We start from the raw sequence: 17943 nt of genomic DNA on the forward strand, positions 1-17943 counted from the left end.
CTTTTTTGGTACGTAAAGTACGTAATTTTCAATGCCGAAGGCAGTTTGAGGCCTGCAAGTGTCAGTGTTAGGAAAAACGATGTCTTGAAACTTACCAACCTTATGGATTTGAATAAATCGACTCTTGACATTGGTATGCAGATTAATACAATGTTAATTATTCAGTCTACGAAGGATGCTGAATTAATAGCAATGGTTCGGAGGAAGCAGAAGATTTTCCCAAATTATGAATTGTGTGTGAAAGATTTGATTGAGAGGAAAAATGTTGCTTACATCATGAAACGAGTAAATGCCGAGTGATATTTGTCGAAGTATAACAGAAAAGATCAGGAGGTGATAAATATTATTCCGGATAATTTTTACACAACATTGCATGGTTTCCCTATGGAAGCTGGTTCGCCTTATAGGGCAAAGTTCGAGTATTTGTATCTCTTGGTGCAGAAATCAGGACTTTCGGATCAATGGAAACTTAAGTTTGTCGATCATGTTAAGAATGGGGTGAAAATTGGAATTTTTGAATGAAACAAGGATAGTGAAACTGTAAATTTTAAACTTCTGATGTTGTCTGTTGTTAGTTTTGGACTCGGTCTGTCTGTTCTGGTATTTCTCGGTAAAATACTGATTGTAAAGATTGGTAAATTCTTCTATTTGTTTTAGTTCGTGATAATGCGGACTGCATGTTTTTTTAATTCCAGGCTTCGCACTCTTCTACTAAAAGCTACTATTTGCTACTTTTTTGACAAGAGGCTACTTTTTGGCTACTTTTTTGAGCCTAATGCTACTAAAAGCTACTTTTCTCAACAAATAGTCAAATTTAGATTTTTAGTTTTCAAATTTCCATTTAAGAAACGTGTTAAAAACTAAAATCGGTAATAAAAAACGACCGTCAATAAGATATTAGGGAATAATTTTATCGACATTTATTCTATCAACAGTGACTGATTATAAATTGTGTTTCGATTTTCTTGCAAATGATAACTTTAAATTACCGATTTTCCTAGCTTTGTTCTAATTTTTCCCGGTTTTATTTTCTCATCAAATTTAAATTTATTTGATTTCGAACATAAATAAATCTACAAATGGTTTAAAAAATTTGTATTAGATTTTTTATGAATAATTACATTGTTTTGAAGAGTTTCTTTACATTTTCTTAAAATAATGTTTTTTTTAATAATTTTAATCAAAAATTTGAAAAATAATTCAATTAAACAAAGAATTTTTTCAATTTAAAAAAAAAACCTTGCGGTCTGTTCATAATTATAATTGAAAATTTGATTAATTCAATATTATTAAAATTTATTGAAAACTAATTGAATTTCTGCAAAGAATTTTACTATTTATAAAAGTATTTGAATCCTTCCAAAGGATGTTATGACATATTTATGAAAACAATTAAATGTTTACGTAGAATTTTATTAAAATTTTTGAAAATAATTGAATTGTAGAGAACAATTTAATTATTTATAAAGATAATTGAAATTTCGAGGAGAATTTCAAAAAAAATTTTAAACATAATTGAATTTCTGCGAAGAATTTTATTACTTTTGAAATAATTGAATTGTTTTTTTTAAGAATTTTATGGAAATTTAAGAAAATAATTGAATTCTTGTGAGGAATATTTTTTAAAAATAATATTCAAAAGAATTTAATAAATCTGAAGAATTTTGCTGTTTATGGAAATAATTGAATTCTTAAGAAGAATTTTTTTACAGTTTCTAGAAATAATTGAATTCTTTCGACGAATTTTAATAAAATTTTTAAGAATAATTACATTTTTCAAGTTTTACTATTTATGAAAATAATTGAATGTAATGCGAAGAAATTTTTAAAAATAAAATCATAATTACAGTGACTAAATTCCCTGGATTATTTTGGAAAAATTTAAATAAAATTCTTTAAAGGAAGTAAATTATTTTTAATAGATTGTAAAGAAATGTCAATCATATCAAAAATTTTCTATCATTTGTTTATAAAAATTCAATTATCTTGAAACAACAGAATTAAAAAATTTTAAAAATCTTATTTTTTAAAATTTTCAAAAAAACTTTACAAACATTTAAATTTATTAAAAATTTTGAAGTGTGTTTCTTTTTTTAAATTAACTAATAAAAATTTTAATTATGTATTAATCGTCGCACCAAGAAACATGAATACATTAGAATGTGACTCCTTATAAAATTTAATTATTTATCGATTATTAAATTAAAATACTTTGAAAATTCGATTTGTTAAAAGTTTTTAATGAAATTCTTTAATAAATGTTATTATTTTCAGTTGCATTTCACGAAATTTCTATTAGTTCGATAATTTTTTTTAAATTATTTATTTACAAACTATATTTAAATCAGTGACTGATTTTTTACTATCAAATTAATTATTTTTAACTACAGTAGAGACTCCATTATCCGGACTAATGGATGCAGTTACTTGTCCGGATAATCGAAAATCCGGATAATCGAGTAAAGTACGAATTAAACAAATTTTTGATTCATAATTTTATGTATTTATTTGCATATGTATTAAAATAAGACTGAAACAAACTAAAACTTTTAAAGTTAACATTAATAAATATTTAGTTAGAAATGTTTTAAAATATTTACATAAACATTTTCTTAAAATAATTAAAACACTTTAAAACGCAACATTTCGTGTAAAGAAATTTAAAATAGAAGTTAACGGCTTGAGACCTTATAAACTTTATATTAAAAAAAAAAATTTTTAATTTGTCCGGATAATAGGGGTCCGGATAATGGAGTCTCTACTGTAATTTAAATTTAGAGTAACAGTATAAATATCTACAAAAATTGAAATAAAAAGCGATTTTTTGAACACAAATTAAAATAATAAAACTTTTTCTAATTTGGTGAGAAAATTCCTGGTTTGGAATAAAATTTCTGGCATATTCCCGGTTTTTCACGGTCAATATATGTATGTATACGACTTTTTTTTTGTCACCGAGGCTACTATTTCCTACTTTTTTTTGTCGTCGAGGCTACTTTTTCCTACTTTTTTTAAACTCATAATTGAGTGCGAAGCCTGTAAATTGCAGACAACAGTCTATCATTTTGTTGCCTAGTTACTAAGAAAGCAACAAACATCTAAGGAAATGTACTTTGAAAATTACTTTTGTTACCAAGTTACGATAGGCTACAAACAGAACGAAGTTTTTCGACTCATAACCGTGGTTTTTTTGACAAAGTTTCAAATTAAATATAACAGGCATTCAAAATTTCTCCCTCAAGAATGTTTCAAGAGAAGAAAAGGAGAGAAAGCTTCATGCTTCTTCTAACATTAGTTTTACTTTTGTCATCCATATTTGCCAGTGGTAAAGACATTTCTTACAACGAAACCCTGTCAGTATTTGACAATATCGTACAATTGATTAACTTCGATGTTTATCAAACATTGCTGATTAGTGACAATGACCACAATCAGAATACACTTCCTTTCCTGAGACACATGCAGCAAAATTTACCATGCCTACAATTGAATTCTACACACTTTAATGACAAAAGTATTGCAGATTTCTTCACTTTTGGAGCATTTCTAAATTTACGAGACACGTCATTATTTTTGATGATAAACGAAGAGAAGGATTTCGCCAATATCGAGAAATCAATGATGCAAATTGTCCGCATGACAGGCACGAAAATGCGACCAAGATGTCTAATTATCAACTTTTTGGAAACGATTAATACGGAGAAATTCCTCCGGAAAATGTGGATGAAACTTTTTCTCGACGTCACGATAATTGATGAAAATCAAAATACAATTAGAATTCATCAATTCAATCCTTTCGTCGGCTACAAGAATATGAAATTCAATCGAAAATTGGTATTATTTCCTGATAAATGTCGAAATATGAATCGTTATCCAATGAAAATTGGATTATTTCAATTACCACCGTTGGCGTACGTGAGAAGGAACTCCACCCATCATCCAGTGGAAACCTTAGGAAAGGATGTGTATTTGGGAGAAATATTTGCGGAAAGAATGAATTTTCAATCGATTTTGGTACCAACACTGGAGGATAATTTTGGAAAGTTTTCATTCAATAAGGCGAAATCAACAGGTTTGATGTATCAGGTAATGAACGGATTTTTGCAGTATATTGGTGTTCGTTCATTGACAATTGGCTACATTACACCTTTCGATAAGAAGACAATTTATCCTCCTTGTGAATATGCAAATCTAGAATTCGAACAACTTACCGCATTAGTACCAACATTAGAAGATTCATTTTCATTTTCTATGGGCGCCGCATTTTATTACACAATTCCAATTCTGGTTGGAATTGTCCTTTTAATCTGGATTTTCGAATATCGATGGCATCTTGATGACTCAATTTTCAGCATGACGACAATTATACAAATCTCCTTTGGCATGTCAATCAATAAGGAACCAGAGAAACTTCGCGGACGGATCATTTTTCTAACAATGGTGTTTGCGTCATTTTTCTTTTCGTCAGAAATTTTTGCCTTGCTGACAAGTGTCAGTGTAAAGAAGAATGATGTGTTTAAAATTAACAGCTTCATGGATCTGAATAAATCGAATCTTGACATTGGCTTACAGATTAATACATTCTTTTTGATTGCGTCTACGAAGGATAAAGAGATCATTAACATGGTTAGCAGGAAGCAGAAAATTTTCCTCTCTCATGAATTGTGTTTGAAAGATTTGATTGAGAGGAAAAATGTTGCTTGTATCATGAAGAAATTAATGGCCGAATGGTATTTGTTAAAGTACAATAGAAATGATCGAGAGGTAATTAATGTAATTCCGGATAATTTTTACTCTACGATGGAAGTACTTGCACTTGAACCTTCTTCACCGTATCGATCAAGATTTGAGGATTTGTTTCTGTTGGTACAGCAATATGGACTTTCAGAACGATGGAAGGTAAAATTGGTCGATTATATCAATAGTGAGATGATAACCGTAGATTTGGAGGCGGCAGATGAAGATGAGAATGCTTATTTAAGAATGTTGATGTTCTACATTTTTAGTTTGGGATTCGGTCTCTCTTGTTTTGTATTTCTCGGTGAATTATTGATAGATAAGATTGGCAAAATTTTCTGCATTGGAAGAATAGTTGTTTAGATTTTCATCAATTAGATGGAAAAAATTGACAATGATTTAGTGGTTGATAAAACTGAAAGAAATATTAATTCTGTTGCTTAGTGACTGAAATAACAACAAATCGATCCAGAGCAATTTTTCAATTTGTTGTTAGTAAAATTGTTAAGTTCACTTTGTTGCTATGTTACAAAGAATGCAACACATCCACAGAATATTACAAAATTGAAAAAAATGATTTCAAAACTTGTACTTTACTAACAAGTTGCTATCAGCAAAGTCATTTCCTGTTTACGAAGTCGGGCAAGATGAACGAAAATTACATGACAACTAAAATTACAATTACTCTGCAAGTAATTTATCTTCTGTCGTGTTGTATAGGGAAAGAACCACCGACTCCTCTGAACAATCAGACAATTTATATATTAAGATCAATAGATTTAGAAAAATTCAAAAATATACTAAACTCTACAAATTTTGATACTTATCAAACATTACTGATTACCACTTTGAGGATTCTTCTCAGGAAAATACATTTTCTGTTTTGAAAATTATTCAGCAAGATTTACCAACATTACAAGTGAATACAGTGCAGTTGAAATTAAAATTTTTTTTTGTTTCTTTAGTTTTTTTTATTTATGCTGTTTTGTTGTTGTTATTTATTATTTTGAAAAATAAAAAACGTCTTTAATAAAAATAATATACTTTTTATTTTATTTTTTTTTTGTTTCTTTACTTTTTTCTATTTATGCTGTTTTGTTGCTTTTGTTATTGTCTTTTTTGTTGGTATTATTTGTTTTTTTAATATTTCTAGAATTAAAAACAATTTTAGAATTATATAAATGTATAGTTTTTTTCGAGAGAGAAAAATAAATTTTTGTTTTTTTTGTTAATTTAGCCTCCAAAGGGATTTCCAAAGCAGGACGACGTCCTGGGTGTGGTGAATCATGTTGATCAGATGGTGACTCTTCTCTTGTTGGAACTTCGAAATTCCACGGTGCCTAATCACCGGAACACGGCATCGCCTACGCACTCTCCATGCTTAGAGTACTTACTCAGTGAAAATTTACTTGATAAACTCTTCGACTGGAGTTTATACACAGGAAAGTAAGAAATCCTTTTTTTTTTTATTAAATTATATTTGTTCCTATACTCATATTCGAAATTATTCCGAAAATAAAATTTAATTTATTAAATAATTGGATTCAATCGAAAACTTTTATTAAAACGTTTAAAATAATTAATTTTTCTTAAAAATTTCATCAAAACGATTGAAAATAATATTAATTATAATATTATAATTTATATTAATATTTTTAAAAATAATTGAATTCTTTTGAGAAATTTTTTTATAATTGAATTCCTCCGAAGAATTTTATTATTAATGAAAATAATTGAATTCCTTTAAAGAATTTTATTATTTATGAAAATAATTTAATTCCTTCAAGGAATTTTATTATTAATGAAAATAATTGAATTCCTTTAAAGAATTTTATTATTTATGAAAATAATTTAATTCCTTCAAGGAATTTTATTATTAATGAAAATAATTTAATTCTTGCGAAGAATTTTGTTAAAATTTTTCAAAATTCTAATTAAATTCTTTTGAAGAAATTTTTTGGATTTTTTTAAAATAATCTAATTTCTTTAATAATTGTAATTTGAAATTTTTGAAAGTAATTGAATTTTATGAAGAATTTCTTTCAAGTTTTTAAAATAATCTTGTTTCTTAATAATTGAAATTAAACACTTATTCATTGAATTTTCTTAAAATTTTTGAAAGGTAATTGAATTCTTTTCACAATTTATTTTATTACAATTTTCTAAAATAATTTAATTCATATTCAGCGAATTTTATGAAAATATAGAAAATAATTGAATTTTTTCAAAGAATTTCTTTAATTTATTGAATATAATCGATTTTGTTAATTATTTATTTATTTACGGGCATTGAGTCCCCTTCATACATAAAGTACAAAACGTATTTAACAGTTGTAAAAATATAATAAACATTAAGCTGCGTTATTAATATTATTATTAAATAACAATTATATTATACATATACATACATTATAATATACATTATTATTATATACATTATAATTATAATTATAATTATAACATTATAATAATCGTAAGTTTCCTTTCCGTTAGCAAATTATCTGCATTCATTTGTTTGTTTTGAAAATTAATTTTTGTGGGTTAAGTATTGGCATTTTTTATATGTTTTTTATATTTTTAAATGTCAAATTTTTCAATGTTCATGTTATTATTGTTCAGTGCTGCCAGATTGGAAGAAATATATAGTAAAAACTTGAAGATTGTTTGAAAATTTTGTGAAATAAACCATTTTTTAAAGATAAATTATAATTTTTGTTCTTTACGTTTTTATGATTATAATAATAAATGTAATAATTATTAATTACTAAAGTATTTGTTAAAGTTCCATTTATTATTTTGCAAATCAAAAAATTTTATATTTTCAAATATAAACATTAATTTTTTAATTTCAGATTAACTATATAATTAATTATTCTTGTTTATTATTTTCAAAAATGTTAATAACAGTTTTCGAAAGAATTAAATAATTTAAAAAAAATTTTAATAAAACATTCTTTGCAAAGAATTGAATTATTTAAAAAAATTTTTTATAAAAATCAAATGACTATAATTATTTTCAAATTTTTCAATAAAAACTTTGCAAGAATTTAATCATTTTCAGTGCATTAATTTTTAAAATTAAAAACATTGAAAACTTTTACTTTCAAATTGCGAACAGATTCAAACACAGCAAAATTAATTTATTTCTTTATAATTCTTTGTGAAATTTAATTTCATTTATCATATTCTAGAAAAAATTACAACCAAAATCTGAAGAAAGTTTTTTGACTAATTTAAAGATTTCTGAAGATAAATAAGAAAAGTCTGAAGATTTGTCGTTTTAATCATCTGGCAGTACTGTTATTGTGTTTGATTCAATTTTTAGCTTTATACAACTATCATTCACTCTAAAGGTAAATAATTTTCTATAATTTAATGTTAACATTATTTCAATATATTGAAAAAAGTTATTTGATATAATTTACATTCAATTGAATTTTATTTTTATAAATTTCTTAATTACAGAATATTTAGTTTTTTAACTTTTTAATAATTTTTTAACTTGTAAAACTCTACATAATGTAATTGTTAAAAATATAATATTTATTTTTCATAATTTAAAATTATTAATTATTAATTATTTTCATAATAATTTAAAATAATCACTATATAGGTATTATTAAAGACTACAACATAAATTTAAATTATCAAAGTATATTTTATAAAATAGTAATAATAATAAATTTAATACAAGTTTTATTTTTATATTTTTTTTTTATTACATAAAAATATTGTCTAATATCATGTTTATTTTATAAACTTTTAACGTGTCTTAATTTTCATGTTTTTAATTAATACGTGATTTAAAGAATATTCAACAAATCAATGAAAATATATTGTCAATTTTTTCAATTAAAAATATATTACATCAAATATCTATTCCCAATATTAAAATAATGTTGTCATTAAATTATGGACACATACCTGCCGAGTAAATAATAATTATTAAGTTAAAAATTCAACTAAACAACCAACGTATAGAATTAAAATTTAGGGGCTATCATTATAATATTATATTACATCTTGTAATTAAATAATTAATGCAAGTTATAGTTTGTATAATTATACTATAGATATTTTGTTTTCCAAAGAAATTAGAATTAAAAGTTGTTAACTTTATTATTTTTCAATTAATTTAATTTTTTGCAGTTATGGTAGTTTCAAAAGATACGGAATTTTTTGTTTAAAAAGCTAAATGAATAATTATTTTTTTAATTTTTGGAATAATTAAAATTTTCGTAATCAAAATTATTTTGAAAATAAAAGTATAAAATATGTAACAATTTTTGCGAGATTCAATTTTCTTCGTACAACATGAAAGTTTAACAGCAGTAATTTTTTTTTACAAAATTTATAGGATTCACTTAAAATTCGTTTCTAATGCGTTAAATTTGACATTAAAATTTAGAAATTCAAAATAGAACTTCCATTTGTCTGACTTTCTTCTAATTTATCGGATTCAGTGATTTGTGGGGTGAATTTGATAAAGTTCTAAAATGATTAATTTCTATGTTGAATTCGTTATATTGAATTTAGAAAATCTGATGTTAATTTAATTCTTTTTTTGTTATGCACGACAAAAAATATTTACCTGGATAAACTACAGATTTCACTTTATTAGCGAAATTTTTCAGTGCTTCAATTATAATATTTTCTCTATTCTAGAGAAACATATCGCTGTTTCAAGTAAAGCTTTTTTCAGTGTGTAATAATTATTATTTCTTTAAAAACTATATTTAAATTAAAATGGCTTTATATTGTTTAAAATAAGCAATGTAAAAGATAAAATTTGCTCAAAAAATAATTTTTCACCTCCTGCTGATTACCGGCTGTGGCTATTTTTTTATTAATTGTGAATTAAATTAATTTTTATGACCCAGATACTAATTGGAATTGTTCTAGCCATAGTTCAGGTCCAGTAATGTAAATTCTATTTAAATTGAGACCATTAAGTGAAAGTATTTGAATTTAAAAAAAAAATTTAGAAGTTCGAAGTTGTTAAATTTTTTTTGTAAACTTTAAAGTTTCAAAATAATATAAAATGAAAATTTAATTCTCTATAATTGTTAACTTTTTCTACCTTTAATTATTTCAATCTTTTTGTTAGGTAATAATAATTATTTCTTTAAACATTTTTTTAAATAAAATGGAGTTTAAATTGTTTAAAATAAACAGTTCGATACAACATTCCCGCGCGCTTGCGCGCGGATAGTTTGGCTAGTTATTAGTTAATAATTGTAATTAATAATTCTACTATTAAAACTTTATTAAAATTATTGATAAAAAATTAAACTCATTTAAACAATTTTATTAGATTTAATAATATAATAATAAAATAATGTAGTTTTTCAATAATTTTAATTAGAAATTTGGAAAATAATTGAATTAAACAAAGAATTTTTTTCAAATTTTAAAAGTAATCGCGTCTGTTAAAAATTATAATTAAATATTTCATTATTAAAGTTTATTAAAATTGTATTAAAAATAATTGAATTCCTGTGAATAATTTTATTATTTATAGAAATAATTTAATTCTTGCGAAGAATTTTAATATGTTTAAAAATAATTGAATTGTTTCCAAGAATTTATTAGAAGTTTAGAAAATAATATTGAATTCTTTCGAAAAATTTTATTTAAAAAATGGGATAAAATTTAATTGAATCCTTTGTTGAGATTTTATTAAAATTTTTTTGAAAATAATTAAATTATTCCAAAGAATGTTACTATTTATGAAAATAATTGAAGTTTTGCGAAGAATTTAATCAAAATTTTCGAATATAGTTGAATTCTTTAAAGAAATATTGTATTTAAAATTCTGCAAAATTAGTTTTTAAATTCTATAAAAAGAAATTTAATTTTTCAAGAATTTTATTAAAAAATTGACATAATTAAATTTTTATAAACAAATTGTATCATTTTCTAATTTTTATAGAATATAATATTTTAATATTTTACAAGAAATTTCTTAAAAATTTTGAAAATAATTAAATTTTTGAGATTAACTCAATTTTAGAATTGCTTTAATTATTTTTTAAATAATTGAATTTAGGAATTATAATTAAAATTTCTTAAGTTTTATTGAAGATATTTGAATATTTCTCAAGAAATTTATTATACGTTTTGAAAATTATGAGATTTTTTAGAAATTTTACTGAAAAAAAGATTTTAAATAACCTGAAGGAAACAAAAAGGATTTTTTTTATTATTTAGGGTTATTTTTATTTATTTTATTTTATATCTGTTAATATTTTAAAAATGCTGAATTAATGTTCTCTTTTCTTTCTTTTCTTTTTTGTTTACAGATTTAATAATGCTGTTCGTTTGGAGCAATTGAAATTGTATGAACTTTTGGTCTCTTATAATAGTGCACTCTTAGCGCACGAACCGGTGGCAAGACCATTGTTACGATTATTGGAACAATGCTCCAATGATGTTATGCCTTTTGAAGTCGAAAAGAAGCTCGTGATTTTACTTAATCAACTTTGTGTTGCTCTAATGCAAAATCTTGCACTTCTGGATCTTTTCTTTCATCCAAAAGCAAATGAGAAAAATAAGTGAGAAAATAATACTATTAACGTATATTGTTTTTAAGGAATTCTCTCGTAAAATTATTTTCGTATTCTTTTTGGAACTAAATTATTTTTCTATTTTGTTTACAAAAATTATTACTGAATTATTTACCTTACAAAATTTATTTCGTTTTAGTATTTTTTTATAGAAATATTTTTTAATTACTTTTCTTTACAAAAGTATTTTCATTATGTTTTCTTTTTTAGAAAAGTATTTAATTTTGTTTTCTTTACGAAATTAGTTTCATTTTGTTTTCTTTTTTACAAAAGTATTTTCGTTTCTTTTTTTACAAAAGTATTTTTAAATTACTTTTCTTTACAAAGTTATTTTCATTATGTTTTCTTGTTTTAAAAAGTTATTTAATTTTGTTTTTTTTACAATATTAGTTATATTTTGTTTTTTTTTTTATAAAATTTATTTTCGTTTTTTTACCAAAGTATTTTTGTAATTATTTTTTTTATAAAATTATTTTTATTTTATTTTCTTATTTACAAAAGTATTTTGTATTTTCAAAATAAAACTATTTTGTATTTTCAGGAGAAAACTGTTTAAACTGTTTGTTATTTTCAAAAGAAAACTTTTTGAATTTTTAAAAGTAAATTTGTTGAATTTTCTCAAAACAAAAAAGAAATTAATTTTGTAGTGCAATAAAGGAAAAAGTAATTTTTTATTCCTTTGAAAATTTGCAACAAAGGAAATTAATAATTAATATTTTTTGTAGGTTTCTTATATTTACACTTTTAATACCGCATATTCATCGTGAAGGAGGAGTTGGCCAACAAGCGAGAGATGCGATGCTACTTTGTATGTCATTATCGAGAAAAAATGATGAAGTTGGCAGTTACATTGCCGATACGTCCACTGGAGTTTGTTCAGTAGGTTTTTTGTTAATTTTTTTCTTTCATGAAAATGAATTCTTGAAGAAACGAATTTCGTTAATATTTTTTCGCTAAATATTCTGAAAATGATTTTCGACTACTTTAAATAATGTGTTTTAATAGTTAAAAAATATTTATAATATTTCTAAATAGTTTTTATTGTTTTTAAACTGTAAATTTCTTTTTAATAGATTTAAATAGTTTTGAACAGTTAGAAAACATTTTTTATAGTTTTAAATAGTTTTAATTAGTAAAAAAAATATTTTTTATAGCTTTAAATAGTTAAAAACATTTATCAAAACTATTGAAAATAATTGAATTTCATTTAATATTTTTAAAAATAATTGAATTCTTTCGAGAAATTTTATATTAACATTTTATTATTAATGAAAATAATTTAATTTTATGAAGAATTTCTTTCATGTTTTTAAAATAATCTTGTTTCTTAATCTTAAATTTTCAACTACTTTAAATATTTTTTTTTTAATAGTTAAAAAATATTTTTAATATTTCTAAATAGTTTTTATTGTTTTTAAACTGTAAATTTTTTTTAACAGATTTAAATAGTTTTGAACAGTTAGAAAACATTTTTTATAGTTCAAATAGTTTTAATTAGTAAAAAAAATATTTTTTATATTTTTAAATTTAAAACTATAAAAAACATTTTTTATAGTTTTAAATAGTTGAAAAAATTTTTTTCTATAGTTTTAAACTGTTTTTAACTATTGAAAACTACTAAAAATTTTTAGTAGTTAAAAGTTTAAGAAAATAAAAAAACAATCAAAAAAAGTTTTATAACTGTTAAAATTTTTTTAAAATTTTTTACTTAATGAAGAAATATTTTAAATAAAATTAAATAGTTAACAACAGTTAAAAAAAACCTTTTTAATAGTTTTAAATATTTTTAAACAGTAAAAAAGTATTTTGTAGTTTTAAATAGATAAAAATATTTTTTATAGTTGAAAATAGTTAAAAACAGTTGAAAAACATTTTCTATAGTTTTAAACAGTTAAACAATATTTTTAATACTATTAAGTGGTAAAACAAATTAAAAGAAACTATTTTTAACAGTTTTAAAGAGTTAAATAATATTCTTTATGGTTTTAAATAGTTTTGAACAGTTGAAAAATATTTTTAAACTATTTTAAAATCATTTTAAAATATTTGAAAATAGTTTTTGAAAAATTTTGAAATAGTTTTTGTATTTTGAAATTGTTTCTGAAAAATATCTTTTGTAAACCAAAATATTTCCACAAATTGAATAGTAATTTTTGTTTCGATTCAGGTGTTGGCGATGGTGATAAATGCTCTTTATTCAGACTTGCCGAAAAAATTAGACATCGAAACAGATGATTGGCATCGTTTGACACCCGACGATATCAACGATATGCCAGCTCTCACGCAATTAATAAATTATCTCGAATTCTGTAATGCAGTGGCACAAGTTGCCCACCCATTAGTGCAAAAACAAGTTCTCGACTTTTTGTACAATGGATTTTTAGTTCCGGTTATGGGATATGCTCTTTTACAGGTAAAAAATTTGTTAAATTAATTCTCTTTTCTAATTTCTTTTCTGAGTTATTGTCGAATATTATCATCCTACATATTTTTATTTTTTTTTATGAGTGCATTGCAATTTACCCTTTTCTTTGCTAATTAGATCCATTTTGAGGAAATCCAATTTTTTAGCTTAAAATCATTATTTCCTTATTTTTCTAATCAAAACTATTTTCATTATTTATAAGTGTTGCGAGCTTCATTGGCGATTTTTCAATAATTTTTGAGTTTTTGTTTCTTTTCAAAATAAATTCGATGCTGATAATATTTAATTTAATTCAAAATTTGTAATTTGAAATTTTGTTCGAAATTCATTTTTTGAAAATTAAAATTAATTAAATTAATTATAAGAATTGCGTTTACAATATTTTTAAATAATAGAATTTAAAAAGGTTTCAATTTGAAATTTTAGAAAATTTGAATTTTGTTATGAATTTAATATTAGAAAATTTAAAAAACTTAGTTCCTTGAAAAAATTTAATTCAAATTCTTTTGAAATTAGTTGAATTTTGTAATATAATATATTTAATTATTAAAAATAATTTATTTAGGAAAAAATTTTAGTTAAAAATTTCAGGAAATAATTGAATTTTGTAGAAGTTATGAATAATAGAAATTTTTTTAAATAATAGAATTTGGAAAAAGGTTTGAAATTAAAATCTTTGAAAAATCTGAATTTGAGGGTCCCAATCAAAGAACCGGTTATAAGTTTTTAAGACTCAAAATTCTCGACCACTAAATAAAAAAAGGATTTAAAATTTTAATTTCTTGAAAACATTTCGTATTTGTATAAAGATTACCAAAATGTTTCTCAAAAAATTAAGATTAAAAACAGTTTAATTTTTTACTTACAGGGCAATGATTTTGAGCTTAAAAAATTATAACCGGTTCTTTGATTGGGACCCTCATTTTTTGTGCTTCTAATCAATAATTCAATAGAACTTATTTTTTTGAAAAATTTCCATTTCAATTCTGTTGAAATTATAGTTGAATTTTTTAATATACATATGTTATTGAATTATTTTTAAGGTTTCAACACAATTCTTCGAATGAATTCAATTATCTTGATAAATATTAAAATTCTTCCCAGAAATTCAATTATTTATTGGAATTTTAACAAAATTCTATTCGCACAATTAACAAACTTTTTGATAAAATTCTAGACAAACATTCAATTGTTTTCATAAATATTAAAACTCATTGCAGAACTTCAATTATTTAAAAATTTGTTGATAAAATTCTTTATAGGAATTCCATTGTAGGAAATTTAATTTATTTTTCAATTTAAATAATTAAATTCTCGTCGAATATTAGAAGCATTACAGGATGAATTTTTAGAAATAATTGTATTTCAAAAAGAATTTCAAATTAAAATCTTTGGAAATCTGGATTTTTCATACTTTTAATTATCAATTCTGCAGAAATAATTTTTTTAAAAAAAGTTTAATTGAATTTTATTTTAAATTATTTTAAGTTTTTATTTCCTAATATATATTTAATTGAAGAATTTCCGAATAATCGAAATTTCACGTAAAATTTAATTGTAAACAAATGGATATGAAAATTCACAAAAAGAACTTTGTCAAAAATTAATTAATTTAATTGATTTGGAGAAGAGTTTTAGTTGAAAGTTCTAGGAAATTTTTGTGGCAATCCTGATTGTTGTTTATTAGTAAATTTTAGTATAAAAATTTATATTTTTATAAATTAATTTCATTTATAATTTTAGAATTTAAATCCATTTCTTTCGAGTTTAATTAATTCAAACATTATTTTACAAATTTTTTTTGTATTAACTAGAATAGTGTTCATTTCAACTATTTTTTAACTTTTAAATAGAATAGTAATTTGTAAAAATATTCCCTTGTAATTCCAATATTCAAAAAAATGTAATAAATTATCGTAGACTTAAAAAAAATTGAAAAATTTATCTTTAAATTGTTATTTTTGAAGTTTAGCATTTTTTTTATCATGGGAATTTTTTTTTCTGTGTTTTTTGAAGTTAATAACAATTTTTTTATTTGGTGAGATTTGTTTTTTTTTGCATTTTTGGTGATGGTTTAAAAGTGTAATAATTAAAAAATAAATTTTTTAAATAGTTTTCTTTTATTTTTTATTAATAAATATAATCGAAAAAATGAGTAAAATTTAAAAAATTACATAAAATAAGAGGTTGAGGTAATTTTTTATTTAAATGTTTGTGGTTGTCGGTGGCTCTGAGGTGATTATCCATCTTGCTTTGTAGGATTCTCTTCACTTGACTATAGATCAGCTTGATGCACCGCAAAACAGGGTTCGTACCAAGTCAAATACACCTATTCATTAAAACATTATAATCAATTTAAAAAAAAAATAATTGCACGAGCTTCAATTTATTAGCTTTTATTAAATTACATAATTCTCTATTTTATTATTTTATTTACAGGTTCTTTTGTTTCTAAATTCCGCCTTTTTTAGAAAGTACTTACAGGAAATTTTAATAACTAATTTCTCTTTAATAATTTAATAAAGTAAAATTAATTATAATTAATATAATTAATAATAATTAACAAAGGCAAATTTAATTTCATTCTTTCATTATAATTAATATATTTTCGTATAATTATAATAATTGTAGATAAACTAATAATTTTGAATTGAATATATTAATAATTATTGTTTATAATAATTTTTTGCCATTTTGAAACTTAATTTGTAAAATAAATATCATTTTAAGTGGTAATAGTAGTAAAACTAATAATAATAGTAATATGAATAGCAATTATCAGTACTTAAAAATATTTATTTGCTATTTATTAATTATTCGTTAACTTTAGAATATAAATTTTCTATTTATTGTATTGAAAAAAGCATGCTAACGATTTTGAATAAAATAAATGATAGGAGAAAATGGGCAAAATGAAATTCAAAATTGAAAGTTAAATTTCATTTCCTGTAATTTACAGTCTTCGGTGGAGGATCTTCTTGCAGCGACTGCATATTTCGATTTATTTCTACGCTCAGTTACCGAACCCGGATTGTTACGTTCATTCGTTCGATTTTTATTGGAAGACAATTTTGACGATTGCCGTATTCTTGACAGCTTAATCCAAAGAATATCGTCTAAGTCTCGGGTGAGTTTGCTCTCATCATTTTTTAACATTTTTTTCTATAATAAAAAAATCGTAAATTGTATTTTATAAAAAATTAATTAAGTACTTTCAAAATTTTCAATTAAAATTATAAAAAAAACTTCATTAATTTAAAAAAATTCAAAGAAATTCTTCAAAAAAATTTAATTAGCATTTTCAAAAATTAAGAAATTTTAATTGAAAATGAAATATGTAGAAATATTTTGAATTTTTAGAAAATAAAGGGAAAAAATTACTCACAAAAATGTTCTGTTACATTTATTTACGAATTTCTTTAATTGTAAAATTATTCGAAAAAAACAATAACTTCTTCTTTAAATAATTACTTAATTATTATTATTTTTTCATGAAAATTAAGATTTTCAAAAATTTCAAATCATTATTTTATATTATAAGAATACTGTTACTGTAACTTCTTCTAAATTATTTTCATAATTTCAATTTAATTATTATTTTATAGAATTTATAACTAAAATTTTTTTTAAATCAATTATTTTTCATAATTTTTGAAGAAGTTCTTAGAATAGAGAATTTTCAAATCAAATTCAATTTTATGAAATTTTGATTATTCGGAAATTCTTCAACTAAATATACAAGTAGAAAATAAAAACTTGAAATAATTTTTAAAAAATTCTATTGAACTTTTTCAAAAATATAAATTCTACAGAATTATTATTTAAAAGTATGAAAAAATCAAATTTTCAAAGATTTAAAATTAAAACCTTGTTAAATTTCAATTATTTCTAAAAATTCATGCTATAATCCTTTTAATATTCAATTATTATCTAAAATTTTAACTTAAATTCATTTATAAATCAATTTTTATTAGAAAATTCTACAAGAATTAAATTATTTAAATACAAAAATAAATAATTTATTGAATAATTGAATGTTTCTTAAAATTATAATTGTCATAAAGAATTTTGCCAACAAGCAAATTTGTAAATAATTGAATTCTTTTGACGCATTCTAATAAATTTTTTAAGAATAATTACATTTTTCGAGAAATTTGATTAAAATTGCATTAAAAATAATTGAAATTCTGCGATGAGTTTTATTATTTATGAAAA

At 22.2% G+C, this 17943-nt stretch overlaps 1 protein-coding gene across 4 annotated transcripts in view; it reads left to right on the forward strand.

Annotated features, from left to right (window-relative positions):
- The window catches only part of LOC122498974 (FHIP family protein GK23746), a 38320-nt gene that overhangs the window by 8994 nt on the left and 11383 nt on the right, over positions 1–17943 (forward strand). For 2 of the 4 annotated variants that reach the window (XM_043606993.1, XM_043607000.1), the window contains exons 2-7: positions 5975–6183; positions 11040–11291; positions 12029–12182; positions 13471–13716; positions 15988–16035; positions 16688–16855. In XM_043606993.1, coding sequence (XP_043462928.1) covers positions 5975–6183; positions 11040–11291; positions 12029–12182; positions 13471–13716; positions 15988–16035; positions 16688–16855 — 1077 coding nt within the window. The remainder of the gene's footprint in view (positions 1–5974; positions 6184–11039; positions 11292–12028; positions 12183–13470; positions 13717–15987; positions 16036–16687; positions 16856–17943) is intronic. The other 2 variants (XM_043607009.1, XM_043607020.1) reach the window with 1 other exon arrangement.

The sequence above is a fragment of the Leptopilina heterotoma genome, unplaced genomic scaffold (genome assembly GCF_015476425.1).
Source record: "Leptopilina heterotoma isolate Lh14 unplaced genomic scaffold, ASM1547642v1 Lhet_100, whole genome shotgun sequence".
NCBI lineage: Eukaryota > Metazoa > Arthropoda > Insecta > Hymenoptera > Figitidae > Leptopilina > Leptopilina heterotoma.